Source organism: Bos grunniens, chromosome 11 (genome assembly GCF_055505025.1).
Source record: "Bos grunniens cultivar Pamir isolate PY7600 chromosome 11, Bosgru_T2T1.0, whole genome shotgun sequence".
Classification (NCBI taxonomy): domain Eukaryota; kingdom Metazoa; phylum Chordata; class Mammalia; order Artiodactyla; family Bovidae; genus Bos; species Bos grunniens.
In genome coordinates this window covers 78,727,734-78,746,691 of record NC_141175.1, presented here as the reverse complement: position 1 = coordinate 78,746,691, position 18,958 = coordinate 78,727,734, and the positions used below count along the sequence as shown (strand labels likewise).

Here is an 18,958-nt window from a genome sequence, read left to right as displayed (position 1 = left end):
TCTCATTGGAGCACGCAGGGTTTAGCAGCTAGTGGGTAGTATTTGTTGGAATACAGGAATGCATGACTGTTCCATCAATGTGAAATTTGTACCGAAAGAAGTTAGAAAAGGAACGCACTGCACAGAAGTGTGACCTGCCATTGACCATCCTTCTGACTGCCTTAGGCCAGCTGACCTCTGTTTCAGTGAAAGAGACTTGCAATTATAGCTCCAGACAATGTAGAATTGCAGCTCTAAATCCTTTACAATGAAGGAAGTCATCTCATCACACACAAAAGAAATTGCACTGGCTCTGAAGTTGTGGTTTGTCTTTTTTTGGAAAGTCAGGCTTGTCTTGTTGAAGAGCTCAAAACACTTGACCAGCTCTCTCATTTATCTTAACATGTGTATGCTATATTTATTCTCCCCTCACAGATGGGGAAATGAAGCTTGCCGAAGGGCCATATTTAGCTAAGTCTTGATCCCCTGCCTTGGGGGGTCAGCTTAGATAAAACAGTACCCTAAAACTCAATTTTTATTCAGTAGTTTAAACCTCCACCCACATTAAATCTGTTACTAGGGCTGCTCACAAGGGTAAAAAGTGTTAGTTTGAGCATGTCTCACCATGTGATGTGGCAATCTAGTTCAGTCCTCTCCTTCTAGAGATGAGGAAGTGCAGGTTCATGAGACATGGTTAGATAACGGCACAGTCAGTGCTCCAGCTGGTTGTCTTTCTGCTACCACACATTTACATTTCTCTCTTTTTTTCTCCAGCTAACCTGAACAGGAGTTACAATCAGTCAGACAGCCAAAAGCAAGATAATAATGGAAAAGAAGCCAAAGATATAGTTCCCTAGCTCCTAGATAATTAGTACATTAACTGGGAAATGGATTTATTCTAATCAAAATATATGAAGATGACAGTTGCTTAAAGTTAGAAGCTGAGCCTTCAATTTCAAGAACTCTCGCCAGGAACTAATCAGGCTTATGATAAGTAAACACCATTTCACAACTGAACAGAAGATGTTTTTTAAAAAAGGGAAGGAGGGAGGTAAAGAGGGTGGAAGAAAAGAAGAAAGGAAGGGAAAACAATGTTAAGAAAGTAAAAAAAAATTTTTTAAGTTTTTGAAAAACAATGACCTTTTAGGAATTTCTAACGATTAAATTCTCCCTAAATTTTATTTAGTCCAATAAAGTCATCGTCAATGCATTTTGAACCAAACTTACCAAAATACTCCTCCAAAGAACCCAACCCAGCTTCCTTGGAAAGTTATTTTTAAGGGGCTGAAAAGTGATATTTCACAAAAGGGAAATACAAAATGAACACGAAAAGAACAAAAGAGCTACACAAAGAAGATGAGGTTTCATAGACTGCTATTACCGAGAATTGTTATAGAAATGTTGATCATTTATAAGATTTCTGACAAAATGCTTTCCGTCTTCAGAAGCCAGCTTCAGCCCATGTGTCCTCTTGGCTTTAGAGGAGCACCGTTCAGGGGTTGGAGTGGTTCGGGAGCCATGCCTGATACCTATTTTGGGCTTCTCAGCAGAAACAGATGTTTCAGATGGAGACGACTCCTCCTTCATTGACCACAAGCCACCAGTTGTCAGGGACATTCTTGCTCAGTTGCCTTACATTTTATATATCTTGAAGTAGTAGGAGTCTGGGACTTGACTGTTAAAAGAATTATTCAATTGTGGTCCCACTTCTCATTCCAGGTTGTTAAAGAGGAAAACTCTTACAGGTTTTGACAAATATTTTCTAAAGTAACATCCTGGATTATTCGGAAGCATAATATATTCTTATAGCACTTTATAGTCTTCAAAGCACTTGTCATTGATAATCTCCCATTTCACAGACTGGTAAACAAAAGCTCTAAGACATAAGTGGTTTGACACGGGGCACATGCTGGCCCGTCACACAGGTTCCAGTCCTCTCCCTCCTGTAAGGGCCAGCTCAAATGCTGCCTCTTGTCTTTTCTTAGCGCCTCCTAATTACTGCCCTTGGTTTTCACCACATTCTGACTTGTAATATAATGTCCGCATAGGTTTGTTTCCCTTGCTGTGAACTCCCTAAGAGCAAAAGCCGTTATAAATGTTTTGGTCTCGTCTCTGTCAATTCTTCCTCCTCAATGCCAACCTTAGCATGTTCTCTCAGCAGCAGCACAGTTTCTTCTGTTCTAGGCTATGGCTTTGAGGTATGCAAAGTCCTAGTGAGGTACCCGGGCACACCATGGGTGTTGGTGCTCATTCAAGCTCGTTGCCACGTTTTCAGCATGCAGATGTCTTAAGAGCATCTTGCAAATAAAGCGTGTCACAAGTTAGAAATGGCTGAATCTTGTCCTGACTTCATTTCCCTGATGGTTGCACATCCTGGACACACCGTAGTTGCTTACTAGTGTCTTTTTGATCAAGCATGTATATGTCCACCTGCTGCCGTCTACACTTTTCTTTCTCCCATTGCTGTATCTGACTATCTTTTTCTGTATTCATGTCTTGAATTCCCAATGAAATATGAGCTCCAGAGGGGATGATTATTTCATTTGTGTGTACATGTCCTTGGAACCTCTTTGCTAATTTTCAATGACCAGTATGTGATAGAATACCACAAAAAGCATGGCAGAGGCTACACCACCCAATGTGAGTGGTTTGCTTAAGGTACATATTTTGGATATGTAGTTGAAGTAGGTGTACACATTCTAAAAACATGTATTTTAAACAGAACTCACTAAAGTGGGAGGGAGCACCCAGCTCCACACGAAGGGAACAAAAGTGGGCACCCTGAGGAGCACTGCTGGCTGAACTGGGCGTTAAAAGGGGTCTCCTGACTGATGGCCACTTGCCGCAGTTCTCTGTCGCACTGAAGGTGTTTCGTTTCCTCTCAGAGCATGTTTCATTGGCCTCATTGTGTGTGGGCTCTTGTCAGATCGTCAACTGTGATACTGTTGAAGGGTGAAGCCGGTCATCCTCACAGGTCAAGCACTCTTGATGAGCACGGAGAGTCTAATCAATCACTGAGCTACCAGAACCCACTGTAAGAAAATGGATCCCACTGGTACTCAGCCAGTTCTAAGAAACTAGAGCTTTTACTAAGCAGTTCAGCAATCCTGTTGACCAAGTTCACCATTGTTTCTCAGCTTTTGACATAAGACAGTTGTCTTCAATACACTGAGAATATTTAAATTACCAGGCTGAAATGTTTAAACATCTACCTTTAAAAAAGTTTTTTTGGACTAAAATATAATCAATTTGTGAATTAGGAGGACATGAGAATTGACTTTAAGGAATTAGGATTTTTAAAAGAAAGGGCAGTTCCACATTTAACTTTCTTTGTGTTGTCAAATTTTAAATATATAGCTGGGGAGGAAAGGGTTACATGCTTCAATTTGTTTATCCCCAAATCTAAAATTGCACATTGTCTTCTCTCAAGATACTGTGCAGTGGATATAAATAATTGTATATGATGCGTGGTACAGTATGCACAGGGAATCTTTTTTTTTTTTTTAATTTGTTATCTATTATTAGACTTCTAATTACTTAGGCTAGATGGAAGCAGAAAGGTTTCATTCTGATAATCACTGCCGGTGGTTTAGCTGGAGACTATAGGCAGAAGAAATTCATATTAGATAGTTCAGACTTAAGTAACATTTCTTTCCAAGGAGTTCTAAACACACTAGTCTTTTTTTTTTTTTTAACCTCAATTCTTCATATTTTAACTTTTGCAACAAAAATCTACAATTTAGCAAATGTAGAAATGATTAGTCTAGGTTCCTTCCTTTGTGCCCACGTGTCTCTCATTGAGGTATGAAAAGAATGCTTGCAGTAGACTTATGTTCTATAGAATATTTGGGTGAATGTTAAGCATTTCTAGAGACCTTTCCATTCAGTTAGTTTTTATGTCTTCCCTCATAGCTCAGTTGGTAAAGAATCCGCCTGCAATGAAGGAGACCTGGGTTTGATGCCTGGGTTGGGAAGATCCTCTGGAGAAGGGAAAGGCTACCCACTCCAGTATTCTGGCCTGGAGAATTCAGTCCAAGGGGTCGCAAAGAGTCGGACATGACTGAGCGACTTTCACTTTCAATACCCTCCTCGAGAAAGAATGCATGTTCTGTTTCCCTGATGAAATAAATTTTTCATTTAAAAAATCTAATTTGATTTTCTTGAAAAATACATAATTCTTTTTGGGGGGTTACATTGTAAATAGTCTTAAGGCTCTTGAGTCCCCAAATGATTAATTAGTACAGTAATAATATATCATTCTTTTATAGTAATCTGAAAATTATACTGTCCTCAAGAGACCTTAGTTTCATTTGTGTGTTTTGATGCCAGGGTGGAAAATTTGTGTTTCTCACTAGAAGAGTTTCTTCCCTGTGGTTGGAGAGAGAGAGATGCAGAGCCAGGACTGATATGGGATTGATGGGACCCTGTGTGGATGGCAGAAAATAGGAGAACCAGTTTCCCATGAGATTGAAGAATGTATGTTAAAGCATTGAAAGAGATTTTTATGTGTCTGGCACTCTGCTGAGTGCTTTAGTAGCGTTATCTCATTTATTCCTCATAATCCTATGAGATAGTATCTTCATTTACTAATTCTGTGAAAACTAGATCTCTAAATATGGTGGAAGAGGGATTTGTAGCAAGAACCCCACCCTCCTCCCCTGACCATGCTGTGTGCAAGTTTGCTCAGGAAGGGACAGCTGCTGGTAGAATGCTAAGATCAGATGCTGTCCCTTTAATTCTCCTTCTTAACATGAGTACAGAAAGTATACTTAATGCAACAAATTGTACTATTTAACACTCAAACTGATGTGTTTGTTTGTTTTTTGCTTATCTAGTTTTTTATTTTTATTGGGGTAGAGTTGCTTTACAATGTCGTGTTTCTGCTGTACAACAAAGTGAATCAGCTGTGTGTATGCACACAGCCCCTCCCTCTTGGACCTCCCATCCCACCCTTCTAGGTCATCCCAGGGCCCTGAGCTGAGCTCCTGGCCCTCTACAGCAGCTTCCCACTAGCTTCCCATTCTACGTGAATGGACTCAAACTGATTCTAAAACATGTTTTTGATAATAGTCCTTTTGTAACTGACTGGGGTGCCAACATATTTCACACCCATTCTACTTGAGCTCATCATTAATAATTTCTTTTTTTTTTCATTAATAATTTCTTAACACTAGAGCTCTGCTTTCGAAACTGGTTAGAAGCCTCTACTTTTAAAAACAAATGTTCAAGAAGACTGGGGGTGGCATTTCCCATCCTGTCCTGAGCCAGCACCTGAGAAATCTTTGAATACTCTTGGCCCCAGACTGCACGTGTGCCCTTAGAAAGCATTGCAAAAAACCAGAAGGGTTAACTCCAAAGTCAAGAGTTTGAGGTAATAATATGCTTGAGTGTAACACTGTAGTAAGAAAAATGTCAGAAGATGACATGAAAGGAAAATCGTCCCATGAGAGAAATACTACCACTGAAACTCCTAGTGGAAGATATTTTTAATATGCCTTTAGTTCCACATTCATGCAGTTCTAGTAGTGAAGGGTCATTTAAGAGGGGTGGCAGCTTAGGCCAAAAATAAAATTTCCTTGAAACCAGATGAGAGGCTAGCCCTGACAAAAATGGAATCCTGATTCTGCTCACTCCCTGGAATGTAAGCAAGCAGAATTTTGTGTCCTAGGAAATAATCTAAGCAAACAGGATATTCACTGCCTTTTGTGATGGAGAGATGTTAAAACAGCCATTGATGGTGCAGCTCTTCTGTAGAATATGAAGCAGCAGTTTAAAATTGTATGTCTGTTAAAAGATTGAAGGCAAAAGGAGAAGGTAGCAGCAGAAACAGAGATGGTTAGATAGTATCACGGACTCGATGGCCATAAATTTGAGCAAACTCCAGGAAATAGTGCTTCCCAGGTGACGCTAGTGGTAAAGGACCCACCTGCCAATGCAGGAGATAAAAGAGATGCGGGTTCAATCCCTAGGTTAGGAAGATCCTCTGGAGGAGGGCATGGCAACGCACTCCAGTATTCTTGCCTGGGGAATCCCATGGACAGAGGAGCCTGGTGGGCTACAGTCCATGGGGTCACAAAGAGCTGGACACAACTCAAGGGACTTAGCACACACACATACGAGGAGACAGTGGAGGACATAGCCTGGCATGCTACAGTTCATGGGGTTGCCAAGAGTCGGACATGACTTAGTGACTGAACAGCAACAACATGTAATAACCTACGAGGGAGAAGAATCTGAAAAAGAATAGATTATATATGTGTGTGTCAGGAAGATCCCCTGGAGGAGGGCATGGCAACCCACTCCAGTATTCTTGCCTGGAGAATCTCCATTGACAGAGGAGTATGGTGGGCTACAGTCCATAGGGTCTCCAAGAGTCAGACACCACTGAAGTGACTTAGCATGCACACATGCACATATATACATAATCACACACATATACTCATTATATATATATGAATCACTTTGTTATACACCTGAAACTAACACAACATTGTAAATGAGCTACACTTCAGTTTAAAATCGTATGGCAGTCTAACGGGTTCTAGTCTGGGACCAGCTCCAGGACATGCTGAAAGGTGCAGAACAACATGGATTGCACAGTCTCTTCTATGTACAGATGTTTAAATACATATACATGCACATGTATATGTAGGCATATACATGCACAAAAAACAACAGAAAAGACACATCTGAAAAATCCGCAGTTCAGGAAAGAAATGGAAAGTGGGGAGTAAGAAGGATTCTGTAGATTTATTCCATGTGTTTCTATCTTTAATTTTTCTCACAAACATGCACATGTAACACAAACACACAATTAAGAAAACTGTATAAACAGGGAAAACAAAGATTTAAGGTCTCGGTGAAGATGTATAGTGGTTAAGGCGTGGATTCTAGAGTGAAGCTGCCCGTGTTTGAATCCTGTCTCCTTTACTTGCTTATTACGCTTCCTTACACAAGTCATCTAACTTGGGCGCCTCAGTTTATGCAAATGCAACACCGAGAGAGTGGTTCTTATGTTGTATAGTTGTTACAAGGATTAAATAAGTAACATGGTATGTTTACATAGTAACATTCAGAATATTAGTTATTATACATGACTGTACCTAGATATTTAGCCACAATCAATTCTGTGTGCAAACTTTTCGGTTAAAGATGCTTCCAGTGAGAACTGTGGTCATCACAATGTATTTTCTCCAAGTTTCCTTGTAGTTGTTAATGATGTTGTCATCTTTTTACCCCCCTGGTGTTCAGAACTTCCAAAAGAAGAGCAGCAGAAATGAATGGAATTATGTTGATGGATGTAGAATGCCATGTGTTTTATTTGTGGAATAGTCCCGAGCATGCTTTTTGACCATCTAATCTAATGTGCATATTTATTAGTAAACTCACAGTGATGGAAATCATGAGGTTTTGCTTTCTTCCTTAGGAAGACTATGATCGTCTGAGGCCTTTATCTTACCCAATGACTGATGTCTTCCTTATATGCTTCTCTGTGGTGAATCCAGCCTCATTTCAAAACGTGAAAGAGGAGTGGGTGCCAGAACTTAAAGAATACGCACCAAATGTACCCTTTTTATTAATAGGAACTCAGGTATGTATGCTTTGATTTTACCCATTCAAGAATAACCTTTCTGGCCTGCCTCATGATGTTGCTCTTAGATGATGGCCCCAAGGTTTAGCAAATGAGATACGTGTTTAATCTCAGTTGTTAGTTATAATAAATTCTGTCACACTTTTGGGAAAGGTAGTGTCAAAAGAAAGCAATTACTGTATTAGTCTGTTCTAAAAATCAAGTTCCATTGTAATCTTTTTTTTTTATATGTGGGGGTTAAATGGTACTACATGTTTTATCTTTAAAGACTGACGCTATGATGGGATGTTATCAACTTTTCTTAACTAGATTGATCTCCGAGATGACCCCAAAACTTTAGCAAGACTGAATGATATGAAGGAAAAACCTATATGTGTGGAGCAAGGACAGAAACTAGCAAAAGAGGTAATGCAACCTTTACAGATTTTATTTATTTATTTACAGAATTTAAAAATAAATGTAAATGAAGCTAAGGTAGTAATAGAAGCAAATATTTATTGTGCATTTACCATATGCCGGCACTGTGATGAGTGTTTTACATGCATTCAATCATTTAATCCTCGATTGACCAGTTGCTCTGGAGGAGAAAACAGAGGCATGGCAATGTCAGATAACTTGTCAGGTAGCTTGTAAGGTCCTGCAGGTAATAAATGGCAGAGCTGAGTTCAGTAAAGACCTGACTCCAGCCTTTAAACCTGTGCTACACCGCCAACACTATTTTCCTAATAAGCCATGTGTAGAAAGAGGTGTCAGAAAAAGGGGCTTCTTAATCAGGCCCTGTCTTCAGTGAAGACTCATGGAGTAGGCAGTGGAGTGCAGTTGGAGGACGATTTAAATCTGCAGTTAAAAAACAAAAAATTATGGCTAGGTAGGAGAGGAAATGCGCTGCAGTCTTTTTATGAAAGGTGGAAAATATTATCATTCTAAAAATATAACTCTGATGCACAACATGCCTCCTAACTTAGAGTCTTCCTCTCCCCAAAGAAAGGCATACTTTTTTCTCCATTTGGCCCTAACATTATTGGATTCTATTTTTAGATGTTATGACTTTAATAGGATTTTTGTGGAAATGAAATCTAATCAGGTCTTTTTAAAAATATCAAGAGGCAGAAAAAAGCAAGAAAACTTCTTGGAAAATAGTGTTTCCTAAAGCAAAAGAGAAATAGTTTCACTAACAAGTCACTTTACAAATTCCAAGTACTAAATTCTGTCATCTTGGGAGAGAAGGAATTTCTAAATGTCATAAAGGTAAAAGTCATAAATGAAAACATTGATGATTTAACTACATAAAAATTTAATACATCAAAATGCCAGAAATAAAATTAAAAGTCATACAACAAACTTGACATTTATGGCAGAAAAAGGGGTTAATATCCTTAGTGTACAGGAGCCCCATTGCATATGGATTAATCACAAAACGACAGGTATACATATGTTGGGAATTCTACATATATATATATTCATACACTCCAATAGGAAAAGGGACTCAGATTCTTCAAAAAACACGGATTGCCACAGAAGATAAGAAATACATTCATACTCCTTAGTGGTCAACTGTAGTTCAATTTCCATCTATAAAATTGGCAAAAACACTGTCCCAGCAGGCAAAGGCTTCCTTGGTGGCTCAGACGGTAAAGAATCTGCCTGCAATGAGGCAGACCTGGGCTCAATTCCTGGGTTGGGAAGATCCCCTGGAGAAAGAAATGGCAACCCACTCCAGTATTCTTGCCTAGAGAATCCATGGACAGGAGCCTGGTGGGCTACAGTCCATGCGGTCGCACAGAGTCAGACACGACTGAACAACTAACACACAATGGGGCAAGGAAGTGGGTGCTCTGCTGTTCTATTGGTCAGTGAGTAAAAGCAGCCTCAACAACATGCAAAAGGCTTAAGGGCATGAACGCTTTTGATCAAGCAATTCCATAGGTAGGAGTATATCCTAAAAAAATTATATAGGATGTGCTTAAAGAGATGGCCATAAAGTTGCTGTATTGTTTATAACAGCAAAAATCAAAAAATCCTGCACCTATTAAAATTTTATACTAATATACCTATTACAATGTTCATGCTTATAGTTTAAGGGGAAAAAATGGTTGCAAAACACTATGATCCCATTTTTAGACCTGTCAGCAGCATTTGGCACAATTGGTCCCTTCTTGAAACACTTTCACGTGGCTTCCTTGAACGCCCTCTCTTGGGCTTTGTCCTCTTTCGTTGGCCTCTTCTCCTTCTCTTCATCTCCCTGTCTCTGAATGTTGGAGAGTCCAGGGATCAGCCCTCAGCTGCTTGGATGTCTTTCCTTCTATATCCACACTCAGTCCTTAGGCCTGTTGAGCTTCTGTCAGTTTTGTGGTTTGAACAATCTACTACTGAGCTTCCCAAATTCCCATCTGCAGCCTGGACTTCCAGACGTGGTAGTCCAACTTCTCATCCAACAAGTCCATCCTGGTGGTAAGCATCTCAAAATTAACACGTCCAATACAGAATTCCCAATTTTATCCTCCAGGCTTGTCTTCCCAGTTTCTCAGGTTAAAAACCTGAAGTCACACTTGACCTTGTTCTTCCTCTCATACCATACAGTGAACACTTCAGCAAAACCTGTTTTTTTGCTTTCGAATATATCCAGAATACCTATGTTCCTCACTGTCCCCTCCTTTGGCAGCCTGGACCAGGCTCCTTCCCTCTCTGCCTGGACTAACTGGAACAGCTCCTCACTCACCTTTCTGCTTCTGTGACTGTTAACCTGTTCTCCACACATCAGCCATTGAGTCTTTAAAAACAGAAGCTCCATTAGCTCACTGCTCTGTGCAGAATCCTTCAGTGGCTCCCCAGCTGACTTTGAATAAATGAAACCCCCACTGTGGCCTCCAGGCCCAGCCACCTCTGCCTCACTCGTTGTGCTCCAGGCACACGGCCTCCATGCTGTTTCCCATTTTCTGCCTCCAGGCCTTTGCCCTTTTACTGCTTCCTCTGCCTGGGAGTCTTCCTGATGTAGACACTGTTCATCCTTTCCTTTTAGGTATCTGATCCAATATCATTCTCTCAATGAGATCTTGCCTGACCTGTCCCCACTCCATATCCCAGCGAATTCTCCAGGCCACAATACTGGAGTGGGTAGCCTATCCCTTCTCCAGGGGGTCTTCCCAACCCAGGGATCAAATCCAGGTCTCCCGCATTGCAGGTAGATTCTTTACCAGCTGAGCTACCAGGGAAGCCCAAGAATACTGGAGTGGGTAGCCTATCCTTTCTCCAGGGGATCTTCCCAACCCAGGGATCAAATCCAGGTCTCCCGCATTGCAGGTAGATTCTTTACCAGCTGAGCTACCAGGGAAGCCCAAGAATACTGGAGTGGGTAGCCTATCCTTTCTCCAGGGGATCTTCCCAACCCAGGGATCAAATCCAGGTCTCCCGCATTGCAGGTAGATTCTTTACCAGCTGAGCTACCAGGGAAGCCCAAGAATACTGGAGTGGGTAGCCTATCCTTTCTCCAGGGGATCTTCCCAACCCAGGGATCAAATCCAGGTCTCCCGCATTGCAGGTAGATTCTTTACCAGCTGAGCTACCAGGGAAGCCCAAGAATACTGGAGTGGGTAGCCTATCCTTTCTCCAGCGGATCCTCCCAACACAGGAATCGAATTGGTGTCTCCTATATTGCAGGTGGATTCTTTACGAGCTGAGCTACTAGGAAAGCACTTCCTTTTAGATCTCTGCTCCAATATCACTCTCTCAATGAGGTCTTGCCTGACCTGTCCCCACTCCCTATCTCCTTCCCCATTTTTCTCCAAACCACTTCTACCTCTATATTTATTAATCCATGGTCTTCTTCCTCTAAAATACATTTCATTGAGCGTTGCATAGGGACTTAATTTTGTTCATTGTTGTAGGAAGGAACAAATTCCTTCCTCTGATTTGGCAAATCAGTGCTCTGTAAGTTTTCAATGAATGGACAGACGGATGGATGGATGGGGCCCCTCTCAGAGTAGAAACCAAAGTCCTTACTCGAAGTCACTATCTTGAGGCTACCTCACTGACCTCATCTCTTGCCACTACCCCTGTTCACCCTCTCCCCTGCCACTCTGGCTTCCGTCCTGCCCCGAATGTTCCAAGCACGTTCCTGCATCAGGGATCTTTACGTCTGTGGCTCTTTATGGCTGGAAACCCTGCCAGTAGGTATCCCTCACTGCTCAGACTTTACCTTGCTGAGCAGCTTCCACTGACCATCACCACGGTCATCTGCACCCTCTCCCTCCATGTTTAACCCACAGCATGTGCCACCATTTCTATATTCCTTCATGTGTTCCTCCCCCAGTAGAACTTAGGCAAATGTGAGCATCACACAGCAGGGGTTTTGCTCTTTTGCTCAGTTCATAGACATGATTCCCAGCACCTAGAAACAGTGCCAGGCATTTAATAGGTATCCAGTCAACATTTGATGATTGAAATAATTTTTCAGAGAAAGTCTGAAAGGATATACACTAATATTTTAACAGTTAGCTATCTCTAGGGAATCATAAATATGATTTCATTCTTTTTGCATTTTATGATTTTCCTTATAATGGTATGTTTGTGTGGTACCAGTTGTGTAAAAAAGATTTTATATATTTGTGATTTTTTCTTTTTCTCCCTCCCAGATAGGTGCGTGCTGCTATGTGGAATGTTCAGCTTTAACACAGAAGGGATTGAAGACTGTTTTTGATGAGGCTATCATAGCCATTTTAACTCCAAAGAAACACACAGTAAAAAAAAGAATAGGATCAAGATGTATAAACTGTTGTTTGATTACGTGAGAAACATCTTCAGTGGCCAAGGAAACTGTACATTTCTCTCAGAAAGCATATGAAATGCTACAGCTGTACCCAGACCTCTTATAATGAAGCAGTTTAAAACTTGAAAGGAAAAAAAAAACCAACCCTGTCCTCAGAATTCTATAAAAGTTCATTAAGAATGTTTCTTAAAGGTCCAAGAAGCAGCAAACAGCATCTGAAGCCACAATCTATTATAAATACTTTATTTCAACTAGAAGGTACAATCTCTCAGGGGTTTCATAGTTTAAAAAGCTACAATCACATCATGTAACTACATAAAAAAACAGTGCTGTTAAGTGGAACTGCCTGGCCTAGACCATATACATTTCTGCACAGTCTTTATGGAATCTGCACAAAGAAATCTCTTCTCCCTTTGCTCCAATTAATTGTTCTTGTATGTGAGTTTCTTTCTATTCCAGTATATCCAGAGTGGTGAAATAACAAGGCCAGCCACGTAGCCAAAGGTTGCTCCAAGCGTGCAGGAGATGGGCCATTCCTGAGGAGAGAATGTATGAGATCAAAAAGAACAAATGTTTTACTATTACTTGAGCACAAGTGTAACCTAAATATTTCTATATTAAAGCTTAACGTGCTTTCTTAAAGAATGCCAAAAGTGTAATAAGGTCATAACTGCATTTATCATGAACACTAAAAATGTACACACTTTAGTTAATGTGCGTTCAACTGTAACAAGGCTTCTGGCGATTGTAGATTTAGTTTGATGCTCCCCAGACTGCATGAGATACATGCTGAGATTACAGATTAAAAACTTTGGGTCAGACTTTGTCATAATCCTGGACTCAACTTAGCTCTCTGAACTAGTTGGTAGTTTTTTTTTTAATTTCCACATTGGCTTGTATATCAAATGAGACAAAAAGTATGTATGCTGACCAAACCACAAGAAACTTTAAATCATGTAAAGACAAATGACCTAGAATTCAAGCATGTTACATCGAATTTATAACAAAGCAGCTGCTTTCATAATAAAACTGATGTCACCTTTCAGACATAGATATTGAAACCACAGTAGAAGTTACAGAACTACAACTTAATGTACACATCTAGAGTATAAGTTAAATGATGTGCTGGCTTCCAAATACCCATTTTTCTCCAGTCATGTTATATTTCACAATATTACCTCTAGCCAGAAGTAAATAACATTGATTTATTGATCATCCGTGAGCAGTGCATGGTGGTCCCAAGGTGAAAGGTCCTGCTTTAAAAAAATTTTTTTTCATGTTTATCTGTGAAGCTCATTTGGTATACTGGAGCCATTTCTAATTTTTCTCTAGGGAAACAGGCCGTATAACTGTGTTAGAGGTGAACCATCTTAATGATAGTTCTGTTACCTAATTAAGCTTCCTTGTTTGGTCTGCTCTTGATCTACCTTAGTCCAAATGCCATGCAACAGACAGTGTGTTAGACAAAGATTCAGTGTGAACAACTGATGCAGTTCAGAGAAGCATAATCTAATACATAATTTTTTTCCCCATCCTTTCCTACATTTAAACTTGCTGTTGCCTAAATTATGATTTCTGTCTGTCTTTGGTGAGCTTCTGTTAATTTCCATGATTTGAGCTTACAGCTATGTCTGTTGCACAGATTGGGTAATGGAACACTAAACTTTTATACTTGAAAATGACAGCCTTAAATGCTCATAGCAGTCACAAATCTAGGATGTATTGTCTTGTATGTGAGCTTTGTAGAGGTTTTTTTAAAAATATAAGCATCATCCCCATTGAAGAGTGGAGAATCTACTGGATAACTGGTCAGGAGCTTTCTCTCCTGAACTGGACAGTGGATATCTTCTTTCTCCCAAGAAGTGGTGGTTCGTGTTAAGTATCATGGCCTTATGTATGCTCAAATGGAATCTGATGTAACTTTCTCATTTAATATTGGTCTGCTATTTTTAGATAGAACTGAAAGAACTGTATAACTCAATTAGTATATTAGCCAAGTTGTCCAACACATGATATAAAGGAATTAAGACAGTAAAGTATTATATATTTATTTCCAGCTTGCCTTTGGGGATTTGATGGGAATTTTTTTCTTCCTCAGTTCACATATCTGAAACTCTTCACACTTGGTTTCCTAGCCAATAAAGTTAAAATCTAGAATTTGCCCTGCCCTAAGAGAAATGGACTAGGACTCTAGAAACACAAACCCTAGTGTCATCTGTTTCTTGATTGGGCCTCATTTTTCTCATCTTTTAAATATGGATTCTAATCTCTCTTCCTAGCAACTGCTATGGTTTTCTTCTTTCTTACAGTAATCACTGTTGGACATTACCTTTTCGGCTTCATGTTCTTAAGATGGTAAAAATCCTGTATATAGATTACTAGAACTCTAAGCAAAGATGATTGTATCATCTGAACCTGAGGTGCCTTAGGTACTCTACTGACCTTGGTGGGGTTTGGAGTTTCCCATTGCTTATTGCTTATGAAGAGCCTTTCCATTGCTTTGGTTCTTTAGTATCTCTCTTTTTTTTTTTTTTTTTGCAAAACCCTTTCAGCCACTTTAACTAAAACCAAAGATTTCTTTTTTTCTGTTTATAAACAGATTATAGAAAAGTTGCCTTATTTTCAGAAGCATGTCTTCATTTAAAACTTAGGTTTCCACAGAAATTCAGGCTAATCACTGGAACAACATAGTGAAATATCTGGAAAATAAAATACTTCAAAAATATCTTACTGACATGAATTTTGCTAGTGAATGAAAATACAGTGCTTCAAATAAGATCATGTATGAATGAATTCAAACTTAGTTTTTTTGCATGTAAGTAATCAGTTTTAAGTCCTTAAACATAGTTTTAGGGACTTCCTGACATCTTATTTAATATTTTGCTTATATCCTTATTCGATCTCTAAAGGTACATTTTAGGTTAGCCTATGTTGAATTATCATCTTTCCAATAAGTAGAGCCTGAACTAATGGTTTTTATTGTGAATTATCGTAGTTACTTTAGGCATTGCTTCCATTTGATTTTAATTATTCAGTTTACGTACCAAATTGAATACTCGTTTGTTGGTTGTTGCTTTTTAAGTGATTGTTACTTTAATAGTGTCCCATCTCAACACATGGGGTTACAAATAAAATAATATGCATAGTTTACTACCTATGTAAAGTATTGAACTTCTTACCTTAGTAGTTTTTATTTAACACTCTATGTAAACATTTGGACTAACACTCGATTTTCCTCTGTTTCTCATTGCTGTGAGTTTATGCATCATCAGCCAATTGTGAGCGCCTGCACTTTGGTAAAGAGCACATTGTCAAAGTGTAGGGAGAATCATAATCCCTCATGAATCCAGCCAGATTCCAATTTGGGTTACTAAATTCTATTTTAATCACTTTGTCATTTCAGTGTGGCTCTTTGTTTCCAAACACAAAGATACATTTACACACACATTCTTCAAATAGCTGCCATACCTCACCTCCAGTGGAATGCCAGCAATGACGTAGATATTAGAAAGTTTAAAAGTTTTGCCTAAAGAGGGGTTAAAGTTTGAAACACTTGCTATTCAACATCTCAAGGAATCCATGCCATCAACAAATCAGAATGCTGGACTAACTGTGGACACTGTTCGCTAGTGACAGGTCACACTCTCCTGCTTGATTTTCCTTAAAGTAAGTAATCCTTATCTGTAACACAGTCATTTTTAACAAGAGATTTTCTTTATATAAGGGCAGACTTTCCTGATTTCTATAAGCCAAGATAGGGAATGGCACAGAGGCTACTGGAGGGAGTTGGGGAGGGGAGGGGCGGGAGGCTGCCAACAAACCACCCTTCCTCAAACAGCTTGCTACTAACCTTCTTGTAACTGCTTTAAAACAATTTAAAAACTATCCTGTGGCAACAGATCATACTGAATTGTCAAACAATCCTAGATTTGTCCCGTATTTTCATAGATTTTGAAGTTTTCCATTTAAATTATCATCTCACATACAGAGATGTTTCTATTTATCGTTCCTCATACTACAAATAGGATTAGAAACACACACACGGTATCTATTGAACAGACAATTCAACTTCGTTGCTATAAACATGTCTCCAAATGATGGTCATCTGAGATGGAGCTACATAATTATCTTGTTTTGTTTAAGGAAAATAGAAAACTCAAAGACATTCATGTAAAAGTCACGTGTTTATCACCAAAGGACCATCTTTTTATCCAATTTTTTATAAATGTAAAATTTTTTTTAAAAATCACTAAATAAAAGAAAATTTTCTGTTGCATAACAAAAGATAATATAGTGCAATTGGGTAAAATTACTATAGTTACTGTCAAAAAGAAAAACTTCACAAAAATGAGTAGCTACATCATGTGAAGAAAGTGCCCTGCTTTACAGTACTACTATTATCCTTGCTCTAAATCAAATAATTCCTTATTTGTCTCAGCACTTGAAAAAAGTCAGTGTTCGCTTAAAATAATCAGCATTAACAAAGGCCTGATACATAGGATCTTAGTACATGGTACTGGCAATAGGTTATTTTTCTCTTAGAAATAAAACAATTTCACCCTAATCAGCTTTAAAAAACTTTTGAAATAATACAGATATGTGTTTTTCTGTTACAAAAATCATTATTATTGCTGCTTGAAAGACACTTCAAAATTATATAAGCTTATTTCTACCTGAAGACCACACTACATTCTTCTGATCAGGCACTGCTATAAAACTCTGCTTTACGTTTTAGAAAAGGAAAATGTACTAATATACAAAGTTTGAAAGCATTTTCTAAGTAGTAGAGAATAGTATTCTCTGTGTGTGTATATATATACATATATATATTCTGAATCACTTTGCTGTACACCTGGAAGTAACACAACATTGTAAATCAACTATACTTCAAAAAAAAAAAAAAGTTAACAAAAAGATGACCCTAGGCAAGTCGCCTAACCTTTCTGTGCCTTGGTTTCTTATCTGCAAAATGAGGATCACTGTAAAACTCACCTCACAGGGTTACTGTAATGACCAAATGAGGTAAAGTCCTATGTGGTACCCACAATCATACCTAAAACACAGGTCTGGCACATAGGACAAGTGACCAATCAATGGGTTACAATGGATAATCTTTCAGTTCATATTTTTAAACAGGCACATATGAAGTAAGTTGTAATTACAATCTACAACACTATCATTCCTCAAATACACCATCTCTAAAGCTATTTTTTAAAGTATTTCTAAAAAACTACACCTAATATATACAGCAGAAATTTCTATCATTTTTAAGAGTCTCCATTTGAATGGCTCTTTTCATTCAAAACTATGTATTGAGAGCCCCTACTATAAACCAAGCAATTAAGGGGCAAACTAAGATTCTTTTTTAGATAAATTCAATAACACAAACTAAAAAATGTGTTGCAATATAATTTTTGGAGAGGTATGTGATCTGAGAGATCTCAAGGGAAAACTGACTTATCTGCAGATCAGAAAACCTAGAAACACTTAGAACAACCCACAACCATTAGGATTACTGACTCTTTCAGATAAAAATGAAGATAAAACCCAGGCAATTCTAAATTTCACACAAACTACTTTTTACTATGTTTTGTTTATCATGCTTACCATAGATTTACATTTGCATGACTGATACAATTCATCTTTCAAAACCGACTTACTTCCAAACTTCACCTGGTTTTAGATGATTGTGTGTATTTTCTTCTGAACCTGGTTTTAACGCTGTGTTTCCCAGATGCACATAAAGTAGATGCTGCCGTCTTGTGTAAGAATACACGAGCAGATGAGTCTACTCATCGGGGTAATTTCTCTGCTTGGTTGTAACTCAGAGTTGGTTGGTCCAGAGTTGGTTGTAACTCTGCTCTGAGCCATGATTACTCTACCACTCTCCTGTGACTAAGAACACAGATTTAGGAAGAGCTATTTGTGGAGAGGTCCACAGTCTCCAGGCTGGAACTTCTTGTTAAAGTGACGATGTAAGGTCCCTGCCAGGACCATGCAAATGAGTTTTACCTCAGCCAGCACTCTCCTCTATCACATGGAAGTCCTACTGGCATATCATTTTCAGTATCACTGCCCTACAATGAACCCACCTTTTAAATCGCAAACCACTTTCTATCAGTTAAGTATTAGTATTTTTCCCATGCTTGAAGTATGTAACTCACATTCATATAAATTAATATTTTATTTTGGTTTGTCTAAAACACTGTGTAAGACCTTTAGTAACAGAAACACCAATTAACCTAAAAATATGCACTCTTTCAATAATTAAATCCATAATCTTGGCTTCATCCCTTTCTCTACCATTATTTGCTGTGATTCATTTAATTTTCCTAATGATCTCCAGCATCAATTTATTAAAGTATTACCTGTGGCACCTGTGACTTTTAATAATGAATATATGTCTCACAGATATTAATTTTTAAACCTGATAAAACCAGAGAAAACAAAAAAAAAATTTTAAATACAACAATGCCTCATTTATCTGGTATCTGATGGGAATAAGTACAAATATTTAACAATTTTAAATTGTTTTAAAGACAATCTCCATCCATTTTACATTTTAACTTTATAAGAAACAAATACACTCAGAAGAGATTTGATTATGTGTTCAATTCCATTTT

The 18,958-nt window shown here is 38.6% G+C and overlaps 2 protein-coding genes across 5 annotated transcripts in view; one reads left to right on the top strand and one right to left on the bottom strand.

The window, feature by feature from the left end:
• RHOQ (ras homolog family member Q) overlaps positions 1-15,485 on the top strand; it is a 40,303-nt gene extending 24,818 nt beyond the window's left edge. The window contains exons 3-5 of the mRNA XM_086327125.1: positions 7,406-7,570; positions 7,880-7,975; positions 12,202-15,485. Coding sequence (XP_086183251.1) covers positions 7,406-7,570; positions 7,880-7,975; positions 12,202-12,357 — 417 coding nt within the window. The 3' untranslated portion in view covers positions 12,358-15,485. The remainder of the gene's footprint in view (positions 1-7,405; positions 7,571-7,879; positions 7,976-12,201) is intronic.
• PIGF (phosphatidylinositol glycan anchor biosynthesis class F) overlaps positions 12,563-18,958 on the bottom strand; it is a 31,751-nt gene continuing 25,355 nt past the window's right edge. For all 4 annotated transcript variants that reach the window (XM_086327117.1, XM_086327115.1, XM_086327118.1 and 1 more), the window contains exon 6: positions 12,563-12,871. In XM_086327117.1, the coding sequence (XP_086183243.1) occupies positions 12,758-12,871 (114 nt within the window). In that variant the 3' untranslated portion in view covers positions 12,563-12,757. The remainder of the gene's footprint in view (positions 12,872-18,958) is intronic.